Below are 26,998 nucleotides of genomic sequence, written 5' to 3' on the forward strand. Positions count from 1 at the left end.
GCACGATAATCCTGGGTGTGGTGTGGGGCAGTAGTGGAGTGGGTGGACTGCTGTGGCCTATTGTGGGATTGTGAACTGCAGGTCCCCAGTTCATTACACAATGCAATACCTTCTGCCACTACCCCAGATGTGCTCTGTGGGATTCATACTTGAAGATAGTTAGCCACTCAATATATTATAATATTTTCTGTTAAAGATGTCAAGTCAAATGATAAACTGTGTGCACCTTAGCATTGCCTTCTCATATTAAACCATCATCTGTTGTCTGGACATTAATATTTATGTAAACATCAAGGAAGTCCCCATACTGTCAGTTCCACATGGAAAGACATGAAGTTTTGGGCAGCTATATAAAAATTTATGATGCATGATTATGGGTTCCAGATTCTCGTCAAATCTGAACATGTCTGCCATCACTCTAAGAGTTTCACTGGGACTTATCTAGGGAAAATGGTCCGCTTTTGATTTTCAGCTCAGTGTACATGTGTATTTACAAGACAAATCCATCCTCTCATGACGAGCCTGAGCACATGTGAGCTTACCTGAGTTATTGTAACAGATACTGGTGACAATTCCTGCACTGCAGAAGTAACACATTATTGCAGTAGCAAATAAATACCTATTTCTCTTGCTGCTGAAGTAAAACTTTGACTTGCAAATTACTGACTGCACAAGATTATCTTACAGAATTTTATATCCTTTCTACTTCAGCCATCAGTTTCTTGCTGCTCAAATAGCAAAATTCATATACAATTAGGATTTACATTACTAATGTAATTCACTCATCAACACTGATTTAATTCAATTTCATTCCATTACCCTTGTTTTACTTTTGTTGGTATGCACCTTATTACCTTTTTTCAAGAAGATATCACTTCCATTCAGCTGCTCTTCCAAGTTCTTTGCCATCTCTGATTGAATCACAATGTCATCAGCAAAGCTCCAGGTTTTTATTGTTCTCCCTTAACTTTAATTCTGTTTCCAAAGCTTGCCTTGGTTTCCTTCACAGTTTGCTTTGTGTACAGATGGAATAACATCAGGAATAGGTTACAACACTGTCCCACTCCCTTCCAACTAGCACTTCTCTTTCATGTCCTTTGACTTTTATAACTGCAATCCGATTCGAGTGTAAGTTTTAGATAATGTTTTTCCCTCTGTATTTTATACCTGCTACCTTCATAATTTCATTTGGTGTATTTCAGTCACATTGACAAAAGATTTTTGTTAGTCTACACATGCTATAAATATAGGTTTGCCTTTGTTCAGTTTATCTAATAAGCTAAATCTTAGGATCAATATTGCTTCTCATGGTTCTACTTTCCTCTAGAATCCAAACTGATATTCCCTGAGCATAAATTTAATTTTTTCATTCTACTGTACCTAATTGGTATCACTATTTTATAACCATTACTTATTAAAGTAACAGTCAACCTTCCACCACCTGCTTTTTATTTATTGTAATTATTACAGTCATCTTGAAGTATGAGAATATTTCACCTGTCTCATATATCTTGCACACTAACAACACTTTTGTCATGACTCATTCTTCCCTTTATATATTTGTTCCACCTTTAAGCTTTTACTTCTTTGCTTAGTACTGGCTTGCCTTTGAGCTCTCTATATTCATTCAATTGCTTCTATTTTATCCATTTTTGGGCAGCATCACTGTTCCCTGAAGTTATGCATGATTCAACAGGCTTCTAGTTCATTTCTGTTCACCTGCTTTATTTGTTATTCTCTTATATTTTCTTCTTTTGTGAATCAAATGCAATATCTGTTGTATTATCCAAGGATTTTTAGTTGGCTTTTCTTTTTGTCTATTTAATCCTCTATTGCCTTCACTGTTTTATCTCTAAAATATACTTATTTGTTTTCTATCACATTTCTTTGTTCACTTTCATCAATTGTTGCCTAATGCCTCCTTTTAAACCCTAAACAACCTCTATTCTTTAAATTTATCCAGGTCCCATCACCTTTATTTCCCACCTGTTTGCAGTCTCTTACTGAATCATGGTCATAGTCTACATTTGGACCTAGATTTGTTTTGGTTTAAGAATTTCTGGCTTACTATCATTATAATCTATCTGAAACTTTCTGTTGTCTCCAGATATCTGTCAAGTCTGCAACATTCTTTCATGATTGTTAAACAAAAATGGTTGCAATGATTAAATTATATTCTGCGCAAAATTTTGCTGGGTGGCATCCCTTCATTCTCTTCCCTCCCATCCATGAACTATTAAATTTAACATTCTTGTTCTCTTCCTCTTCCCCTTCCCCTTCCCCTTCCAGCCACCCATCACACTTACTTTTTTCTCCCTTGACTATCTAAATAATTTGTTTTATCTCGGTCTATATTCTTTCAATCTCATAATCCTCCATGGAGCATAAACACTTGTATCATTGTATTGGTTTCATGTCTGCCTTGCTTACAATAATGTGTTCACTATGTTGTTCGTAGCAGCTTGCCAATATTCCCATTTCCTTATTAATTATTAGACCTAAACCTGCAGTGTCCATTTTTGATGTATTTTTAATCCTGTACACACCTGAGCACGAGTTCTTTCCTTATTGCCACTACAGTTCGCTAATTCTCATAATATCTAAATTCAGCTTTTTCTGTTCCCTTTTTAAATCATCTAACCTTTCTTCCCAGTTAGCAGAGCTATGATTTCATGATCTGACAAGTAACAAACATCATGTTAGTTTCACAGTAAATAATGAAATGGTATTGAGGTTTCACAACAAATGTTTGTTGATATTCTGACTTCCTTCACATTGATGAAATGAAATGTCATGTGACAATGGCCTCCCGTCGGGTAGACCGTTCGCCTGGTGCAAGTCTTTCGATTTGATGCCACTTCGGTGACTTGCGCGTCGATGGGGATGAAATGATGATGATTAGGACTACACAACACCCAGTCCCTGAGTGGAGAAAATTTCCGACACAGCCGGGAATCGAACCCGGGCCCTTTGGATTGACCGTCTGTCGTGCTGACCACTCAGCTACCGGGGCGGACACCTTCACATTGGTACTGAATTGATATGCCTATATGTCAAAATCTTTAGCATCAAAAAAGACCAGAATTAATGTCATCTCACATGCTTTACATACTGGAATGTAAATAATTTAGGAGTAAAGAAGATCAGCCAATTACAGGGAATGTGGAATCATGGTATGGGTAAATATGTAGACTGCAAGAACACTACTGCTTACCTATACTTTGTGGTTAATCACAGTGGAACATTAATACAATGAGATTTCAATAGCCTTGTGTAGAGCATTCCAAACAATTGCAAACCATGCACTACTCTCTGCAGTGGGCATATTCCTTACCAACTATTGGCAGCCTGCATGTTTGACAACATGCATTTATTACTCCAATTCTTGTCACTGGATATTATACTGTTATGATTGAACCCCTGCTCCCAGTGGATATAAAAGTGCAAGTTCTTACAAAATAAAAGTTATAATTCTTGAAACACAATGTTTATGAATCATGCAATGTACTAATAACCCCTTGCGTCTGCCCTGTTCTAGGTTCGATTCTTGGGCCAGTTGGAGATTTTCTCTACTTGGGGTTTGGATACTGTGTTGTGTTCATCATCATCATCATCAACATGCAACTCACCCAATGCAAAATCAGCTGGAAAGACTTGCAACTCAGTGGCCAAAGAGCCTGAAGTGGGGACTCCTGGCCATCAATTCCATGTGATCATTTCCTTTCATAACGTCCTAACAGTTTTCTACTACCTCAAATGTACACTGATGGTTATTAAAATTGCAGTACCAGGAACCACTGCAAGTGACAAAATTTTATATATTATACATATAAAGTCTAGCAAAAACAGTACATTATTAAATTTGTGTGTGATTTGATGATTCACAGGGTGCAAAACGTTTTTACATCCCACAGCTCAGAACAACATTGTGGTGTGAAATCTAATACATCACCTGTCAGAAAAATGTGCTAACCTAGTATTTCTTCCTGACACACAGTTACAAAATTGCTCAGTTTTTAAGTTTTGTTTTTATCCACACACACGGAAAAATTTTGCATATTTGGTGCTATTTATCTTTCTGTTTTTCTTAAAATTGAAGTAATTTCATGCTTATCCTCATTCAAATGAAATAAGAATCAGTAAACTAAAGTGTTTTAAGCAAGATAATTAAACAAAACTTTTACATATTTATTTACGCATGTGTTCAACAGTGCACTCTACTCACTGAGGAAGCAGTGATGGAAATAAAAGAAAGGTTCAAGAGTGGAATTAAAATTTAAGGTGGAATGATATGATTGATAAGATTTTGCAGATGACATAGCTATCCTCATTGAAAGTGAGGATGAATTACAGGATCTGCTGAATGGAATGAACAACCTACTGAATGCAAAACATGGATTGAAAGTAAGTCAAAGAAAGGCAAGAATAATGACAAGTATCAGTAATGAGACATTTGTTTTTCTTTTTAATTTCAACTGTTACAACTGTTTCTGCATGTATGTGTGTCACAGTTACCCCAGTAATTTACAGAAATAATGTTTTTACTGTCCAATGGCTGAATAAAATTTGTGTTAATGTTATGTCAAAAGCTTCCACAGTGCAAAAAATTTAGAAACTAAAAATTTTTGTGTAGAGCAACATATGGAAGCATGTGCCACTGAACTTAAACTAAATGATGGCACTTTCATAATTGTAACAGTGTATAGGTCCCCCTCAGGGAATTTCCAGCTATTTCTAGAAAACTTGGATGCTTTGTTGTGCTATCTGTCAGACAGGGGGAAGCAAATTATCATTTGTGGGGATTTCAATGTTGATTCCCTGAAAGAGTGTAATAGGAAGAATGACCTTTTAGTATTACTCAGTTCTTTCAATTTGAGCTCCGTCATTGATTTTCCTACTCGGATAACAAAGAACAGCAGTACATTGATAGATAACTTTTTTATAGACCAAGATAAGTTTAAGGACATAAATGCTTATCCTGTTGAGAATGGTCTTTCAGATCATAGTGCACAGCTTGTTACAGTACATGACATAGCTCCATGCAGTATAATAAATCAGACTTTCAAAGCAGTGTGTTCAATTAACAATATAAATATTGCAAACTTTAGGGAAAGCCTACAGCAGCTAGACTGGGATGAAGTGTATAAGGAACCCGATGCAAACTTGAAATATAACTTATTTCACAATACATTTTTAAGGGTATTTGAAAATTGTTTTCCCAAGAAAATAGTTAAACATAATTCCAAGAAAACATATAAAAAACCTTGGCTAACTAAAGGAATAAGAATATCTTGCAACCGTAAAAGAGAACTGTATCTAACAGCAAGAGGGAGTACTGACCCCGAAATTGTTCAATATTATAAAAACTATTGTGCGGTACTAAGAAAAGTTATTAAAAAGTCCAGAAGCATGTGTATCATGTCTGAGATCAGTAACTCTGATAATAAAATTAAAGCGATTTGGAATATTATTGAAAGGGAAACAGGGCAACCAAGAGCACAGGAAGACTTTAGTGCAATAAAACTGAATGACAAGTGCACTAACAAACAATCAGAAATTGAAAATATTTTGAATAATCATTTTTTAAATGTTGTGGAGAAAATAGGATCTAGATCTTCACTAGAAGAGGCAAGGCTATTAATAGAAGAGGCCATACCTGCGCAGTTTGAAACAACTGTAATTCCACCAACCTCTCCCTCTGAAGTCATTAAAATAATAAACTCACTGAAAAGTAAAAGCTCTTACGGAATTGATGGCATTTCCAGCAAAGTACTTAAAGCTTGTTCCCCACAGATAAGTAGGATTCTCAGCCACGTATGTAATAGCTCTTTGGAGCAGGGTGTTTTCCCTGATAGACTGAAATATGCCATTGTAAAACCATTGCATAAAAAGGGGGATACGTCGGACGTCAACAACTACCGCCCAATCTCTCTTCTGACAGGTCTATCAAAAATTTTTGAGAAAGTAATGTATTCAAGAGTAGCCTCCCATATTTGTAAAAATAAAGTACTAACAAAATGTCAGTTTGGTTTTCAGAAAGGCTTTTCAACAGAAAATGCTATATATGCTTTCACTGATCAAATATTAAATGCTCTGAATAACCGGACATCACCCATTGGTATTTTTTGTGATCTCTCAAAGACCTTTGATTGTGTAAATCATGGAATTCTTTTAGATAAGCTAAATCATTATGGTTTGAGTGGGGCAGTGCACAAATGGTTTAATTCATACTTAACTGGAAGAATGCAGAAAGTTGAAATAAGTGGTTCGTGTAATGTTAAAACAACAGCTGATTCCTCAAACTGGGGTGCTATCAAGCACGGGGTCCCACAGGGTTCGGTCTTAGGTCCTTTACTGTTCTTGATATACATTAATGACTTACCATTCCACATTGATGAAGATGCAAAGTTAGTTCTTTTTGCTGATGATACAAGTATAGTAATAACATCCAAAAACCAAGAACTAAGTGATGTAATTGTAAATGATGTTTTTCACAAAATTATTAAGTGGTTCTCAGCAAACGGACTCTCTTTAAATTTTGATAAAACACAGTATATACAGTTCCGTACAGTAAATGGCACAACTCCAGTAATAAATATAGAATTTGAACAGAAGTCTGTAGCTAAGGTAGAATTTTCAAAATTTTTATGTGTGTCCATTGATGAGAGGTTAAACTGGAAGCAACACATTGATGGTCTGCTGAAACGTCTGAGTTCAGCTACGTATGCTATTAGGGTTATTGCAAATTTTGGTGATAAGAATCTCAGTAAATTAGCTTACTATGCCTACTTTCATTCACTGCTTTCGTATGGCATCATATTCTGGGGTAATTCATCGTTGAGTAGAAAAGTATTCATTGCACAAAAACGTGTAATCAGAATAATTGCGGGAGCCCACCCACGGTCACCCTGCAGACATCTATTTAAGGATCCTCACAGTAACCTCACAGTATATATATTCCCTTATGAAATTTGTTGATAATAATCCAACCCAATTCAAAAGTAATAGCAGTGTGCATACCTATAACACCAGGAGAAAGGATGATCTTCACTATGCAGGGTTAAATCTGACTTTGGCACAGAAAGGGGTAAATTATGCTGCCACAAAAGTCTTTGGGCACCTACCAAACAGCATCAAAAGCCTGACAGATAGCCAACTAACATTTAAAAATAAATTAAAAGAATTTCTAGATGACAACTCCTTCTACTCATTGGCTGAATTTTTAGATATAAACAAAGTAAAAAAAAAAAAAAAAAAAAAAAAAAAAAAAACCTTAATCATTAGTGTCATGCAATATTTTGTGTAATGTAATTTCTTGTACAGACATCTTTTATTAACCTGACACGTTCCACATCATTACGAAGTGTCGTATTCATGATCTATGGAACAAGTATTAATCTAATCTAATCTTACACAGAATGTACTGCTCATATCACTGTTAGAAGTTATCAGGAGCAGCAGAAAGTTTCCAAGAAGGGTATAAAAATGTTTTTCCTCCTGCGAACAAAATCACTTTGTGACCAGCTCATGTGTAGTGTATGTATTTTTAGGGTCCATTGTTAATGGCAGCACTCTAGAAGAATGCACTGCAGCAGCACTATAAGTTGGATGTTGAGTTAGGTATTTAATAATAAAAAGCCAGTGTGTTGTTGTCAAAAAGCAATATGTCAGTCACAAAATTGCCCAGTTTTGTGGTACCACTAAAGTGTTTGGTTGTCAGGTTGTTCATGGAAAATTATACCATTTCCTTGCTTCGTGTGCTTCAACATTGTTTTGTAATCACAGTGGATGTGAAACTTTATAGAACATTGCCAAAATAGAATACCTAATCTTTTCTCTGTCACTATATTGTGAAGCCTTTAATGACATGCAAAAAGGGACAGTTGCAACCCTGTTGAATAATAAATAATGTAGAACTATGCCTGACTGGTTCCCATTCCCGATCCCCACAAAAACAGCTCTTTCACTTGTTGACACCTTAAGTTCATCAGTAAGTTTGCATTTGACCTGTCAAGGCTTACTGAGACTGACTTCAGTTTTACATAGCAGAGTGATTATAGTACAGGAGGAATAGCATAGCCATGCTATTCTGGTACTGTAAGTGTATTCATTCACCTATACTTTATCTGTGAGCCGAAATACCAAAAAATAAAAATTTCTGTGCCTGGTGAGAGGAGAAACAGTGAAATATTAAGGTTGAAAAGGTGTTTGGATCTTCTTAAACTATATATTTCCCAAAGTATACCAACACCAGCCATGTATGACATCCAGCCATAAATTTAGGAGTGCTGTGGTCCAGTTGCCATGTCTACACAATAACACGTCAGGCATGGGAGATGGCCATTTTTGTTGGGTCCTGGGCAGTTAAAAGTTGGTTCCACCAGCCAGTTTGTTAGCTGTTTCTGAATGTTCCCTGCATCCATATTAACACTAATAGTATTAAATGATGCACTTTGATACACTATGAAATATGCATACTTTTAAGATATGACAGTAATTTACTTTGAGAAAAATATTGGTTGGCTAACAATCAAATGTTGAAGATCTAAAAAGCTTTGTGCACTTCCTGTTTATTTATTTCTTATGGCATGACAAATTCTCAGGTTCAACTAATAAGTTATATAAAAAATTGAATGTTTGGAAGCTTGCTAACTCTCGGATAAATTTCTGTAGGCACCTGTGAACATTGCTGTGATAGGCAGCCTCAAAATCCTGTCTCACAACATATTACACTCAGATTCCTCTATGTGGTCAGTCATTCACACAGCAGTAATGTGTTCACTCTTTTCTTAGCTGTTACCTTTTATGTTGCAACCATTCTGCATGGCAGCTATGATATATTTACAGTTCTTTGCATGCTGGATGTTACATCTAGGACATAGTTGTTTTTCTTAGTAGTTAACAAGGGCTTCACACTATTAAGTGGTGTGTTATTCTGCTACATGAGCTGTCCCACCACTCTGTCATGAAACATGTGACACAGTTACAGTTCTCAGTGTGTTGTGTACTCGTGTGAACATTCCTGTACTGTGTGTTTTATAAAAATGTGATACATACACTTCATCTACATCAATACTCTGCAAGCCATTTGATGGTGCACGGTAGAGGGTACACTTGGTACCACAAACTGATCCCCCAATCCCTTTCCCTCTTCCATTTGAAAGTAACACATGGGAAGTATGATTGTTGGTAAACCTCCATATTAGCTCTAAATTCTCAAACTTTTTTCATTGTGGTTATTTTGCAAGACATATGTGGGAGAAGTAATATGTTGTCTGACTGTCCTTGGAATGTACAGTCTTGTAATTTAAATAATAAACCTCTCCGCAATACATGATGCCTTTCTTGTAGTATGTCACTGAAATTTTTTGAGTATCTCTGTAATGCTCTCTTATAAACTAAATGATTCTGTGACAAAATACTCAACTCTTTGATGAATCTTCTCTCTCTTCCATTAATTATAGCCAGTAGGGGTTCCAGACTGAGACAGTACTTATGAACTGGTTGAACAAGTGTTTTGTAAGCCACATCTGTCATGGATTAGTTACATTTACTGAATATTCTTCCTATGAATCTCAGCCTGGCAGTTGCTTTTCCCCCAGTTTGTTTTATGTGGTCATTCTACTTAAGACTGCACCACATGGTTATTCCTGAATACTTTACAGTAGACACTGTTTCTAGGAATTTGTTGTCAGTAGATTAGTTGAACAGTAGTAGATTTTTTCCTTCTATGTATGCACAATATGTCACATTTATTTGCATTCAGGGTCAACTGCCAGTCCCTGCACCATTAATCTGTCCTGTACAAGTCTTCCTGCAAATCCCAACAGTCATTTGGTATTCTACCTTCTTACGGACAACCACATCAACTGCAAACAGCCTCATGCTTCTGACATTTTCTACTAGATCATTTATATGTATCATTAATAGTCACTGTCCTTTCACACTCTCTTAAGTTACTTCTGAAGTTACCTTTATCTCTGTCAGTTTTGTTCTGTTAAGAGCAACTTTAGGATGTGTGTGCAGAGTAGTCTTGAATCTAGTCACAAATTTGATCTGTTACTTAGTTAGCTCATATGTTTTTCTCTAGATGGCAGTGTGTAACTTTGAAGTAAATAATTTTTTGTGTACCAAAGAGTTTGATTTAAATGTAACCTCTAATTTGTTGAAGTGAGAGTGGATACAGTGTATAGAATGTTAAATAAATCCTTAATGAAATAAAATTTAAGGTGGGTGCCTGAACTACATAAAACACTTGGAAAACATTGCTACACTAATGTTAACTATTTTGCTTGTTTCAGCACACTTCATGGCCTGTGTTAAACATGTTAAACAATAAGAAGAACAATGGTAAATTGTGAAAGTGTTTTGAGGTTTTAGTACAAGTGGTACTGGATACACTTCCCACTATAATCAATATACATTGCCTGTTCTGGATTTTTTCAATGTTTGTGCATGATAGGGCAGTGTGTAAGTTCTGTTTGGAACACTATTTTTTCACCTTGGGGACTGTTTGGGATGTAGGGTTGGAGGATATCAGTGGTCATTCTCTGCCTCCTGTTGGATACACCCTTGAAATATTACAAATCAACTTCATGTCTACACATTTTCTTTATGTCACAGCACATTTATGCTAAAAAACTACAGAACAGTGTCTGAATCATCTGAAGGAATTACCGAAAAATGTATCAATAATAGAAAACTTTGCAGATTACAAAACGAAGGCAAATTTAAAATTAATTTTCACTATTTAAAAATAGTGTGTTACAGTCTCATTTCTGAATGGTATAGGAAGATGTGAGAGGGCAGTGAATTATCTAAATCCAAGTAATTAAATTTTCTCTGTTACAAAAAGATTTATTTTGTATAAATATATTTACATTTATCAGTGATTACAAACACAAAATTGTGAACTTGTAAACAAAGTTCATAACTTACACACTCAAAGACAAAAAAAATTCTAAAATTGTTGATTTCCAGAATTAGAAATCAAATTTCTTCTCCGTTTAATGATGAAAAGTGTACACAGTTAATTAATATGAGATTTACATCAACCAATGGCAGCTCAGCATAATACATGGTAGGTCTATTTGTACAATCACCTAATAATGTTCACAACATTGGTATCATAGATAGAAAACACATCAGAATATTTACAAGAATGGAGTTTACAGGAAGAACAGTTAGTAATAATTCTGAGGGTTAATTGTATGAAGCTAACAAATTAGCTAAGATCACTAATTTGTTAGATGTAGATATGAGAAATGAAGCTTTCAAATATTGAAGGAATAGGTGTGTGATATGAGATAAAGGTGTCACAAAAAATAAACTGTCAGGGAAGCAGACAAAAACAAGATCAAGAAATGGGAAAATGCATCTGAAACAATGACAGATGAGTAATGAATGAATTCAGATTCTAGAATTACCTAGCAATATTAGTAGTTTGTGTACTAATGGATCAAATATTAGATTTTTCTGTACTCTTAATCTCTCAAGCATTTGAGATCTAAATGTGATAAATAAGCCACTGTGAAAAATTGGAGATAACCTCTCCTCTTAAATAAATTACCTGTTGGGATGAAAATTATTTGTATGAAGGATGATATTTGCTTGCTGATGAAACTAATTATGTATTAACTACATAAATTCTGACTAATTAATGTGCTACAGAAGCTGTCTCTGGTAACAACTTTAATACTTCACTATAAAGCTACATGTAGAGATTAAGCTTAGTACATAACATGCCCAAGCTACTGCAGTCTGTCAAAATTACATGTGGAAAACAATTCATCTTGCACTGACTGCACATTACTTACTACTCCCTGAATTGTGCTGTATATACATATACAAACTTTCATATCATGTAATCAGTCTTACTCAATGCTCTTTTGCAATTCAAGTTCTCTCTACTACCATACTTCCAAGTGACAAGCATCATGTGTGTCTTTTTATTATTAGAATTGCTTTAGAACTTTTCTTAGCTGTCTCTGCTGGTGCCTTTTCGATATCTTCTGTTGCTTTCCTATAAAAGAATGAAATCATCATTATTAATTTTTATGTAGGTTACCTCCTGGCTACATAACAAATTATGCTAACAGATGCTTCCTAAAACTACTGTTACACAGTACTGTAAATCAATAAATGAATGAACTTTAAGAACATAGGTAATTACAGTTACTTACAAATTGGTTTCAAGGTGTGTGAAAAAAGTTATGAGACTGACAACATTGTTAGAGATTTGGCAATGCAGTGTTGTTTTACTTGTGAAGACCAGTGTTTTCATCCCTTCCAGGTGCTCATTCTGAGTTTCAGTTCTGTACAGCCATAAAGTGATTTTTTAAAGAGCTATCAATGAAGCTGTGTTTTTGTTGTATTTTACAAAAATGGAACAGCAGAGTTTAGAGCAACATTATACCATCAAGTATAATAATTTTACAAGAAAATAATGCTCAAAAATCTTTAGTGCATGATAGTAATGTCTTGTGATTCTCTTGAGTTCAACATCTCACTCATCATGAGAGGATGACGACTCAGTTTTTCAGGTGGACTGAGTAGAGGACATGTTGAGTGTGGGAAACAGTGGAACACTTATGCTTGAGAGTCAGTTTTCCAAATGTAATCAGTAATGTTTGTCGGTTTAGGTGGGTTGGATGGGTGGGGTTATTTTATGATTATGTTGTGGAGGAACCATTTTGTTGCAGTTGTTTTGAGTTGTTGTGTGTGATTGAGTTTTGTTTATTTTCTGATTTTTATTTGTTGGTAGATTTTTGTTTTTGGGGGAGGGTGAATAAGGGGAGGGGCGGGGGTTGGAGTTGGTAGGTTGTGGGTAGGTTTGGAGTTTGTTTTGTGCGTGTGCGTGTTTTCTTTTGGGTCTATCGTGTGCATGTTGTAATGCTCTGTGGGGTTTTTCCATGTGTTGTTAGGTCGGTGTTATTTATTGTAGGTGTACGTGTTTGATGTTTTGGTATCATCACTTGTGGTTGATTTATGTAACTTAAGGGTAGTATCTGATTCCAAATATTTTGGTATCATAGGTGAAAGGAATTGTCCGATTCCAATGTGTCATCTTAGGTCTGTGTGTTTTGGCATCATCAGTTGCAGTTTACCTATATAAGTCAAGGGAAGGGTCCGATTTCAATTTTTTTTTAATTTTTTTTTTTTTTTTTTTTTTTTTTTTCGGTATTGATAGTTGCTGTGTGATTGAAATTTTTGTGTGTAGGTTTTTATTCTGTGGTATCAACAATTGCAGGTGAGCTATGTATGCGAAGGGAAGTGATCGATTCCTGTGGATATTGTAAGTGTAGCAGAATTTGGGAATTTTGTGTTGTTTTTATGTCATCATTTTGTGTGATTTTGCATGGTGATGTGTGTCTGTATTTGTTTACATTTAGTTTGTCCCCACCCAAAAGCCCCCAATTTCCCATGTTGATCCTGTTAGTTTGATTATATTTTGGAAGTTAGGTGTGTTTGTTGTTTTTATATGTATTTTTCTGTTTGTTCTCATGTTTATGCAATGATGTCATAGGCGCCATACTAGAGACATTGAGAATAGTCATTTCCACCATATTGGTGACGTCATGGGTCAAAATATATGAGTGGAATCAGATGCCTCTGTAATCCCATAATTCTTCTCACCCTCTATACAGAAATGGAACGGGAAGAGACTCTTATGACTGGTACAATGGCATGTAGTCTCTGCCAAGCAGTTCATTCTGGTTTGCAGTGTATAAATGCAGATGCAGATGTAGATTTATATGCCCTCTCAACATATATATATATAATGTGAAACAACAACAAAAAAATTATAGATACTGGTTAGAGATAAAAGAGTCTCGTGAGGAGAATCTTGAGTTTCTTGTGAAAGTCAGTTTTGAAGTATAATGCTAAAGCAGTGATGAACTATACTAATACTGACACTAATGTACTAAAAGTGAACTTACTTGTAGCTCAGAATAATAAAGTGTTTCAAAAGTTTCAGAAAGTAAGCTCAAAAAAGATTTACTTGAACAAGTGCAGTGATTCCTTTAGGGACAGCAGTCCCTTAATGCAAGTGCCTCAATAACTTTAAAATGAATCCTTTGTAAGTGGTTGCAGAACAATCTCTCTTGAACCAGGAGCTGTAATTCTACCAAATGTAATCAGTACCCATTTAAGTTCCACTGCAACACAGAAGGCACTCTGGGAATAATTTATTAGTGATGGTTATCGTTGTCCTCCTTCCTTGGTAAAGGCAACTTACCCAAGAAGTCAGGAGCAACATTAGGTAATACCTGGGTCTCTGGTTTCACCATGTGAATATCTATGTCTTTGACCATTGAAAGGGAAAGGGCTCACTAGTCCAAAGGCTTAGCTGCTACTTTCTTCAATTTCAAACAATTTTTTGTGTGGAATTTTCCTTAATTATGGGAGGAGCTGCTTGCTTGGGTAGTGGAGCGGTATTTGGATGAGGTTCTAAATCCATCATCAATGGATTCTGAAAGATTTCAGGTTCAGGTATAGCTTCCCAATGCAACACACATTTGTAGCTTACAAGAAGTTTCAGAACAGTGCATAGTTTGCATCTTGCTTGAAGAGTCTGCAATTTCAGTTCTTCACTATCTCTGTGAGACACTCCCATGGATTAAACAAACCTGTTACATTTGTGCTGCCGTCCTCTGTATATGTTCAATATCCCCTGTTAGTCCTATCTGGTATGGGTCTTGTACACTTGAGCAATATTCTAAGATGGGAATATTGTTTGCAAGGTCATTAATATAAAACATGAATGGATAAAGGTCACAACACACTTCCTTGGGCAACATCTGAACTTTCTTCTACAGCTGACATTGACTCTCCATCCAAGATAAGATGCTGTGTCCTCCCTACCGAAAAGTCATCAATCCAGTCACCATTTCTCATTATACAACATATGATCATACTTTTGGCAATAAGCATAGGTGTGGTACTGAGTCAAATGCTATCTGTAAATCGTGAAACACTGCATCTACCTGGTTGCCTTGGCCAAAACCTTTAGAGCATCATGTGAGGAAAATGCGAGCTGAGTTTCACATGATTTGTTTTTTAAACCCATGCTGGTTGGCGTTGAGGAGGGCATTCTGTTCAAGATACCTCATTATGTTTGAGCTCAGAATATGTTCTAAGATTCTACAGTAAATCCATGTCAAGGATATTGGATTGTAGGTTTGTGGACCACTTCTACTGCCCTTCTTTTAAATGGGTGTAACCTGTGCCTTTTCAAAGAACTAAGCACAGTTTTTTTTTTTTTTTGTTTGAGGAATCTACCATAGGTAATAGCGATGGTTCTAATGGTGCCATGAAGTTAGCTCAAATAAAAATGAGGATCCCATACCATATATTTGGTCATTGCCAGTGTACCTGTGATGTAGGCAGTTTTGGAAGTGGAATATCCATCTGAGGATGATTTACCCACATTATAATATAAATAGCCAAAAACATTCAAAGAGGTGAATTGTGCTTTTTATCATATCGTACTACATGCTGTCAAACTAATCAAATTCAAAACCAAAGGGCTTTATGGGGTTCACTAAGTTGTTTTACAAATTTTATAGCAGAGAAAGGTTATAAGACATTAGTTTTACTACAGAAAAGAGTATTAGAAAAATGAAATTTTGTGGTTACTTTGTGAGTGCACAAAAACAGTGCCAAATAATTTAAGCCTATCTCAGTTGTAACCATCGTATACAAAATAGTATAAAACTTCATAAACAAGCAAGCATACTGTATGGTTCTTTCCAAAGTAACAAAACCTTAGATGAATTGTAAGTTGCCTTTACATCTCATCTGCCAATAGTAAAAGCAAGGAAAATCTTTATGAACAGCATTTGTTGAGGGTATGGTGGGAGGTCACTGTTCTGCAACACATGAATTTTAAGCTTTTAACTCTGGACAACACTGAAGACAATTCTCTCAGATTATTTGAGTGCAGCTAAAGCAACAAACTACAGACATTTTATGGAAATAAGCAGAGATCACAATTACTTATAAAAATATGAACTCATCAAGGATCTGTTCTTGGATTTTTCCTATTAATTACCTATGTTAGACCACACAAAAACAAAGGAAGTTTTCATTAAACTTAAGATTATCAGAAGTACAATAAAACAGTTATACTACAAACCTCTATCTATAGCTCGCACAGGGATTGTGATGATAAGATTAGAATATTTACTGCACGCACAGATGCATTCACACACTCATTCTTCTCACACTCCATATGTGAATAACAGGAAGAAACTCTAATAACTGGTACAATGGGACACACACACTGCCATGTACTTCACAGTGGTTTACATCATGTAGATGTAGATATGGATATAAATGTAGATGTCTGGAAATTCCCATTACAAAATTCTGGGACTTTTAGAGAGGAGTGAGTACATAATATTTTGGAAAACTGCCCATGTCCAGAAATGTAGCATTTATGTGCTACAATGGTTTCAATTCAGATGTTTAATTCATCCATTTCTGCTTAAGGAACTGAGGTATGTATGATGCAGTACAATTATTATATAGCAATTTGAAGGGAAACATAACGAAACATCTATTTATCACTTAAGCACATGAATTTCTATTAACAGTTAAAAATTACATACTGTAAAAGCAGTATGCTGGATTCTTTTTTTAAAATAATATAAACACGTAATGTTTAAATGTTAATACAAACAGAGCACAATTCAATTACCCAAGCAGAAGTGTATGAACTTTTGGGGACGAAACACTGTGGAGTCACACAGAACAATGTTGCTGTCCTGAGGTAGCTCAACTAACCTCTCTAGATGTGCTGTTAGTTCACTCTGATCAGTGTTTATGACAACATGCTTTGTACCTTGTAGGACATTAAAATATATTTGTATGGAATTGTACAACCTGTTAGTAATTGTTATACATAGCTACTATCCTGAGTGCCACACCTCCCACAATGGTGACTGTAAAATTTCAACCATATCATGTTTAAAATGTAAAATCTCCCACACCGGTCGATTGTCTTACAATGACACAGCTATCAATTCAGCCATTTCCTGCTCCAAGGAACATCACTCATCTCTTTGTTAATGCCAGTGAATTCCATGAACTTTCCAGTCCTCAGTTTGGTATAATTTCACCAAAACCTGGGTGTAGTGTCTGATCCAACAGTTTGTAGTGAACCACCAACAATGCTTCCATTGTTTCCACATCTACCAGGCCAGGCTCATGCTGCTTCACACCAAACTGGCCAACAAAATTTCAAATTCTCAGTGTGACCAGTGCCCGATGACCATTTGCCTACAATTCTGCTATGACAATGAAAGTAATTCCAGGCGATCTATGGCTTTCCATGCCATTCAGTACATGTAGTGCTCCAAATGGCCACATGGGAGATAATGACACTTATTCCTCAGAAGACTCTTGTACTGCCAGTGAATCTGTGTGCATTAACATCGCCAGTGTTTTGGAAAATTATACAGGTCATAATTGCTCAACAGTGCCTCCCTCCCTCCCCCAATAAACAATCCTGAAATTTTTCTAACTATTTACTGTCTCCCATATGAAATAACATAGGTTCAAGTGATCTTCTAAGAAGTAAAAGTGAGCTACCCAATGTGGACTGTGTTGACATGCAGTATTTGCCCATGTGATCTGTGGCGTGGCATCACTCAGGTGCCACGGTGATGGTGGTGGCATCTGCACCAGATGCCCCAAATTCACTTGGAGCCATCACCACTATGTGTGATGCACACACACTGCAGCTCCTCCATGCATGTGCAATGCCCAGATGCAGCAAAACTATGTTACCAAATTCATTACCTCATGAGCATACCATATACTCACAGCATCTGGCAGCTCCCATGGACTAGCACTTTGCACCACCATACTGCTGGTCATGCCCACATTCACGCTCAGCTAACATCTAACTCACCACACACATCTTCATCTCATGATGAACGTGATCCTCCCTAATGCTTCCACTCCTATCACACCTATTGTGCCAAGTTTCTCTTCACTGCTTTACAACACACCACTACCTAATGCTTCCACGCTTGTCGCACCTACTGTGCCATGTATCTCTTAGCCATTTTATGATGCCATGTATACCACACTAGGCAATGCCCTTCTTATGATGGGGTGAGCCTCACATTACCATGGCCCTTACCATTCCACATGTCCTTAGCTGAAACTCCCTCTGTTGAAAATGGACTTAGCTATTCTGTGGTACACTCTTAGTGAGTGCATAGTGCAGTCTGCAGGTATCACTGAGGACAATGACAAATTTTCAGTACTTCTCAACCACCTCAGTGGTAACACCAACCTCATTAGTGACTTTCTGCTTGATGTGCCCACACAAACAAACAAGTATGAGACTGTCAAGGCACTTCTGCTTCAGTGCCTATCCCACTTGCAAGAGCAACAACTTCATCTAGTGTCCAAGTGAAACCTCACTCTCTCACAATACAACTTCCATGCTAGGGTGCAAGCTTCACCTGCAAATTGATACTAACCTCTTCCCAGATTGTACACTGTGGCCTTTGTGGATCTTAAAAGTATGGGGGAGCATTCAAACAGTGATGCTTGAGCTGATGCTCTGCCAGCACTCTCGGCCACTACTTTGCACCTCCAATCATGCAGATGCCGGCCATGTGACACCTATCTGGACTTGCCGAACCTTTTTGAGCTATCACCTGAGAGCTGCTCTGTACAGTCTCCCATGTGAAGAACATAAACAAATGCCTACAGTGCAGACTACCACCAGTGTGCCTCTGCCTGGTCACTGACCTGTGCCTGCCCGTCAGAACAATGCAAGTTGGCTGGGCACTATGCAGCCCATGTGCAATGCCTATGTTGGTTACACAATTACTCTGGCACTGACATGCTGCACTGACATGCTGCACTGTAGGCAGCCTTGCTCATACTCAGCATGATCTTGCACTGTGATACTAGTGCACATTGTCGTTCAGCCTCTTCAAGTAGGCAAATCACTGCTTCCTGGTAGCATCTGCAGGTCTCATCTATGACCAGATAGCTCTCGCCTCTTCGTTATCATGCACAACTGATTTCTTACCTTCTAGTCAACACCAGAGCCAATGTCATCATGACTCCATCATCTCTCGCTCCTGCTACACTTTCATCATCACCCATGAAATTGTATGCAGCTAATGACTCCATGATGCTGGTGACTGGCACAGCCTCCATCAACCTCTATCTCAATAGCCACCCATCTATGCTTTGGATGTTCTTTGTGGCTGGAATGATGGAACCTGTCTTAGGACCTGACTTACTCAGACACTACCACTTACTTCCAGACCTGTACTGCATTCTGCTCCTGAACCTCTATGGCCAACAGCCAATCAGCATCAAGATCTGAGACTCCCCTCCTGCCAACGATATGCCACCATCTCTTACTTCACTGTCAGACACATCTCTTGATCTTATCTTGAAATGTCAAATGTTCCTGGAAGAGCTTTGCATGACCTCTGTCATTCACTTTAAACACTGGGGTTCCAGCTTGGGTATGAGAGCAACCAATGACCCCCTCCACTCTCCCATGGCCAAAACATTTACCGAGCTTCATATGACTCAACAGAAACTCGCCATTCTGCAACATCAACACCCACTGTACAATAACTAAAACAGTAGATCGTGCTCAAAATAAGTCTGTCAACTGCCATTACCAAATTGCGCTCACCCAGCCACATCCAGTGTTATTGACAGTGCCCCCATGACGGAGTTGTCCATTGATGATGGTGTTACTACAACACCTAAGTGCTGTGCCCTCAGTCCCCACTTCATGCCAGCCCATCTGGCCACAGACTATTTACACCATCCATGACAGGACAGTTTGTCTTATCAACACCACCCCCAGCCTGCTCATCCACCAACACCCTCACCTCATCGCCTATCTCCCCACAAACACAAAGTGGCAAAAGCCGCTACTGACAAACACTTGTGTGCTGGTATTGTACAGCCATCTGATGGTGCCTGTGCCTCTCCTATCAAGTTCATCCTCAAAAAGGATACTACTATGAGATTGTGTGGCAATTATCAGTACCTCAATGCCCAGACTCTAATAGACAGCTACCATGTACCAAACTTACACAACTTCACACACTAACTTTCTGGTGCCATCATATTTAGTGTTGTTGATAGTAGAAGGGCCTATTTACAGACACCTACGGCTGAAGAGTATATATCAACTACTGCAATAATCATGCCGTACTGTCATTGCAAGTTCTTATTTATGTTGTATGGGTTAAAAATGTGGCACAGACCTGGCAGAAGTTTATTGATAGCCTCCTATTTAACATGTTGTCCTGCTATGATTACCTCGATGAACCAATAATTTTCTCACTGTCTCTCGATGAACATGTAATTCATTTATGAACAATGTTGGATGTGTTAGGAGTACATGGTGTCATAATTAATAAAGGCAAGTGCCAACTGTGGAAATCAAGTGTCACCTTCATTGGACATCAGTTGACACTTGAGGGATATGCCCCAAGCCAGAGAAATGGAAACAAATCTTCCTTCTCCTTTCTGCCATCCCCTTCGGATTATCAAGAACTATGACATTTCCTGGGAGTCATCAACTTTTACAGGCATTCTCTCCCACATGCTGCTGAAGCACACTTGTCTCCACCTGAGCCACCGCATGGCAAGAACATCACCAGAAAATGATACCCGACGTGAACCCATGAAATGCAAACAGCCTTCCACAAGGTAAAATCTAACCTCACACAAGCTGTCACCCTGACCCTTCCATTACTGGACACACTCCTCATGATCATTGCAGATGCCAGTGACTGTGTGATTGGCATGGTACTGCACCAAGAGATCACTGGTGCAATACACTGCTGCATCTCCTCTTGCGAAAGGTGACCAATACTCAGAATGGTCCACATTTGATAGAGACCTCTTGCCATCCATCTATGAGGTGATTTGCTATTTCCAAGATGACACTGAAGGATGCCCACTAACCATTTACACTGATGACAAGCCTCTTGCAGACACTACCAAAAACCCTTCTGTTAACACCACACCGAGGCTCCTTTCACCATCTCAACCTGGTCTCACAATTTACCAACGACATTAGATGCACCCAAGGTGCAGCAAATATAATCATGGACTAACCATCTTGCTTGACAGTCATATATACTTAGCTGACTTTGATCTACTCACTGACAAGGGCCAAAGACCCCAACCTGCAAGACACTGGGCTACAACTAAAACAGTGCACACTACCAGGAGTCACCAAACCTTGTTTGGTGTAATGTGTCACATGAGAAGATAAACCAATTGTCCTGCAATCCTCTTGGAAAACAGTGTCAAACTTGCCACACAATCTTGCACATCCCAGAGTGCATCCCACACTCAAATTAGTCACAGAATGCTTCATCTGAGCTAACATCAAGCACAATTGCACGGTATGGACCAAGGCCTGTATCCCCTGTCAACAGGTAAAGGTAGGATGCCCCACTCAGCTCCACTTTTGGAAATTCCCTATCACAAAAGAGCAATTTCAACAAGGTCATATTGATTTAGCCATGCCACTCCCCAAGTCGCAGGGTTCAAAGTACATCCATGACTGACCATAGGATGCATTGGGTTGAGGCCACCCAGTTACCAGACACTTTACATCTACATCTATCTATATTTATACTCCACAAGCCACCCAATGGTGTGTGGCAGAGGGTACTTACTGTGCCACTGGATTACTTCCTTTTCCTGTTCCAGTTGTGTATGGTTCGTGGGAAGAAAGACTGCCAAAAAGCCTCCATGCACGCTCGAATCTCTCTAATTTTACATTCATGATCTCCTTGGAAGGTATAAGTATGGGGAAGCAATACATTCTCATCCAGAAACGCATCCTCTCGAAACCTGGACAGCAAGCTACTCCGAGATGCAGAGTGCCTCTCTTGCAGAGTCTGCCACTTGAGTTTGCTAAACAGCTCCATAACGCTATCACGCTTACCATATAACCCTGTGACGAAATGCGTCGCTCTTCTTTTGACCTTCTCTATCTCCTCTGTCAACCCAGCCTGGTACGGATTCCACACTAATGAGCAATACTCAAGTATAGGTCGAACGAGTGTTTTGTAAGCCACCTCCTTTGTTGATGGACTACATTTTCTAATGACTTTTCCAATGAATCTGAACCTGGCACCTGCCTTACCAACAATTAATTTTATATGATCATTCCACTTCAAATTGTTCCGTATGCATACTCCCAGAAGTAACTGCTACCAGTGTTCGTTCTGCTATCATATAATCATACAATAAAGGATCCTTCTTTCTAATTATTCGCAATACATTACATTTGTCTATGTTAAGGGTCAGTTGCCACTCCCTGCTCCAAGTGCCTATCTGCTACAGATCTTCCTGCACTTCGATGCAATTTTCTAATGCTGCAACTTCTCTGTATACTACAGCATCATCCACAGAAAGCCACATGGAACTTCTGACACTATCTACTAGGTCATTTATATATATTGTGAAAAGCAATGGTCCCATAACACTCCCCTGTGGCATGCCAGAGGTTACTTTAAGGTCTGTAGACGTCTCTCCATCGAGATCAACATTCTGTGTTCTATTTGCTGAAAACTCTTCAATCCAGCCACACAGCTGGTCTGATATTCTGTAGGCTCTTACTTTGTTTATCAGGCGACAGTGCAGAACTGTATCGAATGCCTTCTGGAAGTCAAGGAAAATGGCATCTGCCTGGGAAACAGTATCTAATATTTTCTGGGTCTCATGAAGAAATAAAGCGAATTGGGTCTCACACGATCGCTGTTTCCGGAATCCATGTTGATTCCTACAGAGTAGATTCTGGGTTTCGAGAAATGACATTATAAGTTAGCAAAAACCATGTTCTAAAATTCTGCAACAGATCAATGTCAGAGATATAGACCTATAGTTTTGCGCATCTGCTCGACAACTTTTCTTGAAAACTGGAACTACCTGTGCTCTTTTCCAGTCATTTGGAACCTTCCATTCCTCTAAAGACTTGCGGTACATGGCTGTTAGAAGTTGATGTAAGGGGAAACACAAAGACAAGAGTGCTTAACAATCCCACCCTCGCAAAAAAGCTCCGAGATTGGGCGAACTTTGAAGACGAAGGTGCAATTTGAGATCGGGACATATCTCAGGGTTAATCCATGACTGAGGTCTTGAAATGCTATATTCTCAAATAAAAATCACACTGCATATCACAACAGGTGGAATGGAGAACAAAAAACAGATTTTTTGTTGTGTTATAGTTATGTTGACTCAAAGCACATTGGGTACTGGTAGCTGAATCTAAATCTTTTAAGGGGTCAGTTATACTGTTTTTATAGTTTAAATTATCAATTTACTTAGAACTTCCTAATTTGCTTATTATTTATCATTTTTTTCCACATTTCAAAAATATACTTGTTTGAGAGACCACACTTTGGTTCAAAGATTAGTTTCATGCAGCTCTCTGCAATAGTCTCTCCTGTGCAAATCTTTCCACCTCTCTACATCCACTTGAACCTGCTCATTGTTTTCATGTCTTAATTTTACTGTACAACCAGATTTCCTCCATTACCAAATTACCTATTTCTAGATGCTTCTGAATCTGTCGCAGCAACCTATATGTTCTTTTAGTCCTGTGCATGGTGGGTGGTCAGACTGAGTGCAAGTGTTTTTTGGAAGGTTTAGTGAAATTTAAATTTTTTAATTTCTCTTTTAATTTTTCACTGTTCTTGTGAACAGCAATCCCACACAGGTTGCTGCTGATAGGGGACACACTTCCAGAGCATCATTGATGGAGGGACACCAGGTATTACACACAACTATTTGAAATCAGTTGATATGTGATGGGGTAACAATAGATATTCTGGCAAGGGGGTTAGCAGAGTGCTACTCTGACAAACAAGAGCCAGATATTACAGAGACTATTTGTTTATGTTATGACAAAAAATCAGTGAAGACTTTGAGACTTTTGCCGATCAGATACTGGCTGTATACTGCCGCATGTATGTGTTGTGAACAAATGCTGTGTTAATGAAGTATAACTTGAAGAGGCTGATACCAGAGCTAGTGATGGATTCATTTGTGTAGTTGACAGAGTTGCCAGGGCCTTTGCAACTGGATTGCAAGGTTCATTTGTCCTATGTCACTGACAACAGATCAAGGATGGAAATTTAAGTCAAACTTATTCAGTGAACTGTGCGAACTTTGCATGTGCCATTGTTTCCATATGACTGCTTACCACCCACAGTCAAAGGGACTATGGAATAATGGCACTACATGTTCAAGGCAGCATTGATCTTCCACTGGCAGACATGGACAAATGCCTTGTCCTAGTTGCTTCTGAGAATTAGGAGTGGTTATAAACAAGATTTGAATGCTTCTCTGGCTGAGGTCCTATGTGGTGAGCCACTGTCTCCCTGCACAATTTATCACCCAAGTTGTAGCAACACTGGACCATGACCTGCCAGAACTAGCACAGCGAGTGCATGAGCATAGATGGAACATCCACGTGCCGTCACACAAAGATCATGCAAAGCCCATCTCCCTGCCCTCCCAACCCATTCCTACAAAGGCCCATATCACGTAGTCACACAGGACACCAACACAATTGTCATTATCATTTCAGGAAAAATGACTACAGTGTCCTTAAACAGAATGCAGCCTGCATGGACTTCAGCCGACTGCCTGGCGGCATGCCCTGCATTGGTGCCTTTGCAGCCAACACACGCTCATTTCAGAGCACAACTAAATATTAGTGACTTTCTGATGGAAGATATGAATGTCACCCTATGTGACTCAGTGTTAGTCATCTCCACCTGTTTTTCAGGTAGGCAGGCAGGCAGGCCTCAGTGTAGTCTCCAGGTCAATCAGACATGCTAAACTCCTGCCCTCTTTCATCTATACAGAAGGTGTAACATCTTGCTTCATCACTCATGGAGCCCTCATTGTCATAGCCCCTGTATATGCTGCTCCCACCACCAATTCCAGGATAATGCCACCTTTACTGCTACCTCACAAGCCTCTAATCATCATGCTAGGTACACTGCCCCCATCACCGATGATATCACATTTTCTGCTGTCACCACACAATCTGCACCGCATTACTATCCCCCTTTCCTGAGCCTTTGGTAGCTCCTCCCACTTTGCACTTTGGAAGCGCACCATGCCTGCTGGTGCACCTCTCCAATAATGACATTTCGGCAATTAATGCCTCCACCACATCAACATCCTGTCAGTGCACACAGGTTTCTCCCACATGCTCCACACTACAAGGGGGTTGGGTGGTGTTGTCTGTGGGCATGTAACTCAATGGAGTTACTTGGATCAATATCACTGCCCTGAGATAGCTCAGCTAACCTCTCTGAACCTGCAGTTAATTCTCTACAAATACTTGTATATAATACAAGAAATGGCCACTGTCTGAATTTACATTCTTTAAGACAGTTCCTTGTCTGTAACTGCTTTAAGTATCTGAACATATCTGCAATATAGGCACTGTTACGCACCCACAGCATCCTTCCTCTGTCTCCAACAAAAGATGTGATATCTGATGCTCTCTAAAGGAATCACCTAGCTACATGATAAATATGATTGTCAATTTGTGATTGGTCAATACAGGTTGCCAGACAGGTTACATGAAGCCAGTCTAGAACAAGCTGCCAAGAAAGGTGGGGGTCTTCTAAGTGTAATGCAATAATTATTGTGTGGTGGCCTTCCAATTTTTATTTATTTAATTTCATCAATATCTTCTTCCTCTATGCCCAAAAGTATGCATCCTAACAACATTTCACTTGATGTACAATTCTAGCTACAACTCATTTCTGTGTAAGGAGGACTGTGCCATTAATTTGTGCGTGAGGGTTCAGAGATTTTTATGAGAACCTGGAGTGCTATACTCACATGCCAAACTTCTCTCCCTCCTCAATTGTGTCAGGGAGGGTCTTGTTGAGTGTCTCTGGCAGCAGCAGTGCCAGAACTCCAGCCATAAGTGTCAGCACACCGAACAGCAGCTGTGGAAGCGGAGCCCACACACCTGCCTGTTGGAAAAGATCCATGCTGAAATTATAGGTGGAACTATCTCCAACACATGATTAGTCTGGACAGAAATCTCTGAAAAGACTTAAAAACAGTTTATTCACACACAGCACATGTATCCTGTTCTTGGACCTCCTCTCTAAGGAACCTCTTGTTTGTACTGCCCAAATTTTGAAGGAAATGTGTTGGAAATGACAATATGGTTTAAAATTATGCTTGCATGACTATGCAGCTCTGAATATAAGAGGTAACAGATGATCTCAAATGTTTGAAGATTACATTCATCATGAATCTGTTTTATTAAATCATAACATAACATTTACGAATTAGCAAAATAGATTTATTTCACATTATGTCCCAATCTAATCTGCTTTGCTTTATTGCAATCTTGTGCCATTGTATTGTCAACAGAGATTGTTTGCATTATATTGTTAACCAAGCTTGCCTAAAAATCATTTGTTGATATTCTCTTACATGAAATGAAGTAAGCCACAAAGCTGAAAAGCCATACACCCTGAATTCGTTTGAATTAATGTTAGTGATAACATAGCTTATTTAGTGCTTTCAGCAACTAATGTTATTATTTCTGTCTCAAGAAAAATTGAAAACATGGAACCATGGTTACCTTACTCTTCTCACTTTTAGTAAAAACAAGAGTAAGGAAAACTTAGTTATTTTGTTATTTGTAATATTTACAAAGCCTAAATAAGAAGAGACCCAAAATTTGTATCTCTGTTTTATGATGGAGCTTCCCCTTATTTGTGAGAAGCATTCTAGTGCTTAAATTAGTGAAATAAAATTTTATTAGATGCCATATTCGCATTTTATATCCAACTAAAATTTGTTTTAAGTATGAGTACATATTGCTGAATAGTGGCTGAACAGTTCTTCAGTACTGTGTGTCCTGTACAACCTTAAACTGGACCTGAAAAGAATAGGGTGGTTCCACAGTTCTGTGAACAATACTCTGGGGACC

At 38.3% G+C, this 26,998-nt stretch overlaps 1 protein-coding gene across 7 annotated transcripts in view; it reads right to left on the bottom strand.

Annotated features, from left to right (window-relative positions):
* Positions 1 to 10,831: 10,831 nt before the first annotated feature.
* Positions 10,832 to 26,998, bottom strand: part of LOC126341744 (organic cation transporter protein-like) — a 220,562-nt gene continuing 204,395 nt past the window's right edge. For 6 of the 7 annotated variants that reach the window (XM_050001803.1, XM_050001800.1, XM_050001799.1 and 3 more), the window contains 2 exons: positions 25,888 to 26,024; positions 10,832 to 12,022 (listed from right to left, as the gene is read on the bottom strand). In XM_050001803.1, the coding sequence (XP_049857760.1) occupies positions 11,935 to 12,022; positions 25,888 to 26,024 (225 nt within the window). In that variant the 3' untranslated portion in view covers positions 10,832 to 11,934. The remainder of the gene's footprint in view (positions 12,023 to 25,887; positions 26,025 to 26,998) is intronic. The other variant, XM_050001802.1, reaches the window with a different exon arrangement.

The sequence above is a fragment of the Schistocerca gregaria genome, chromosome 1 (genome assembly GCF_023897955.1).
Source record: "Schistocerca gregaria isolate iqSchGreg1 chromosome 1, iqSchGreg1.2, whole genome shotgun sequence".
Taxonomy (NCBI): domain Eukaryota; kingdom Metazoa; phylum Arthropoda; class Insecta; order Orthoptera; family Acrididae; genus Schistocerca; species Schistocerca gregaria.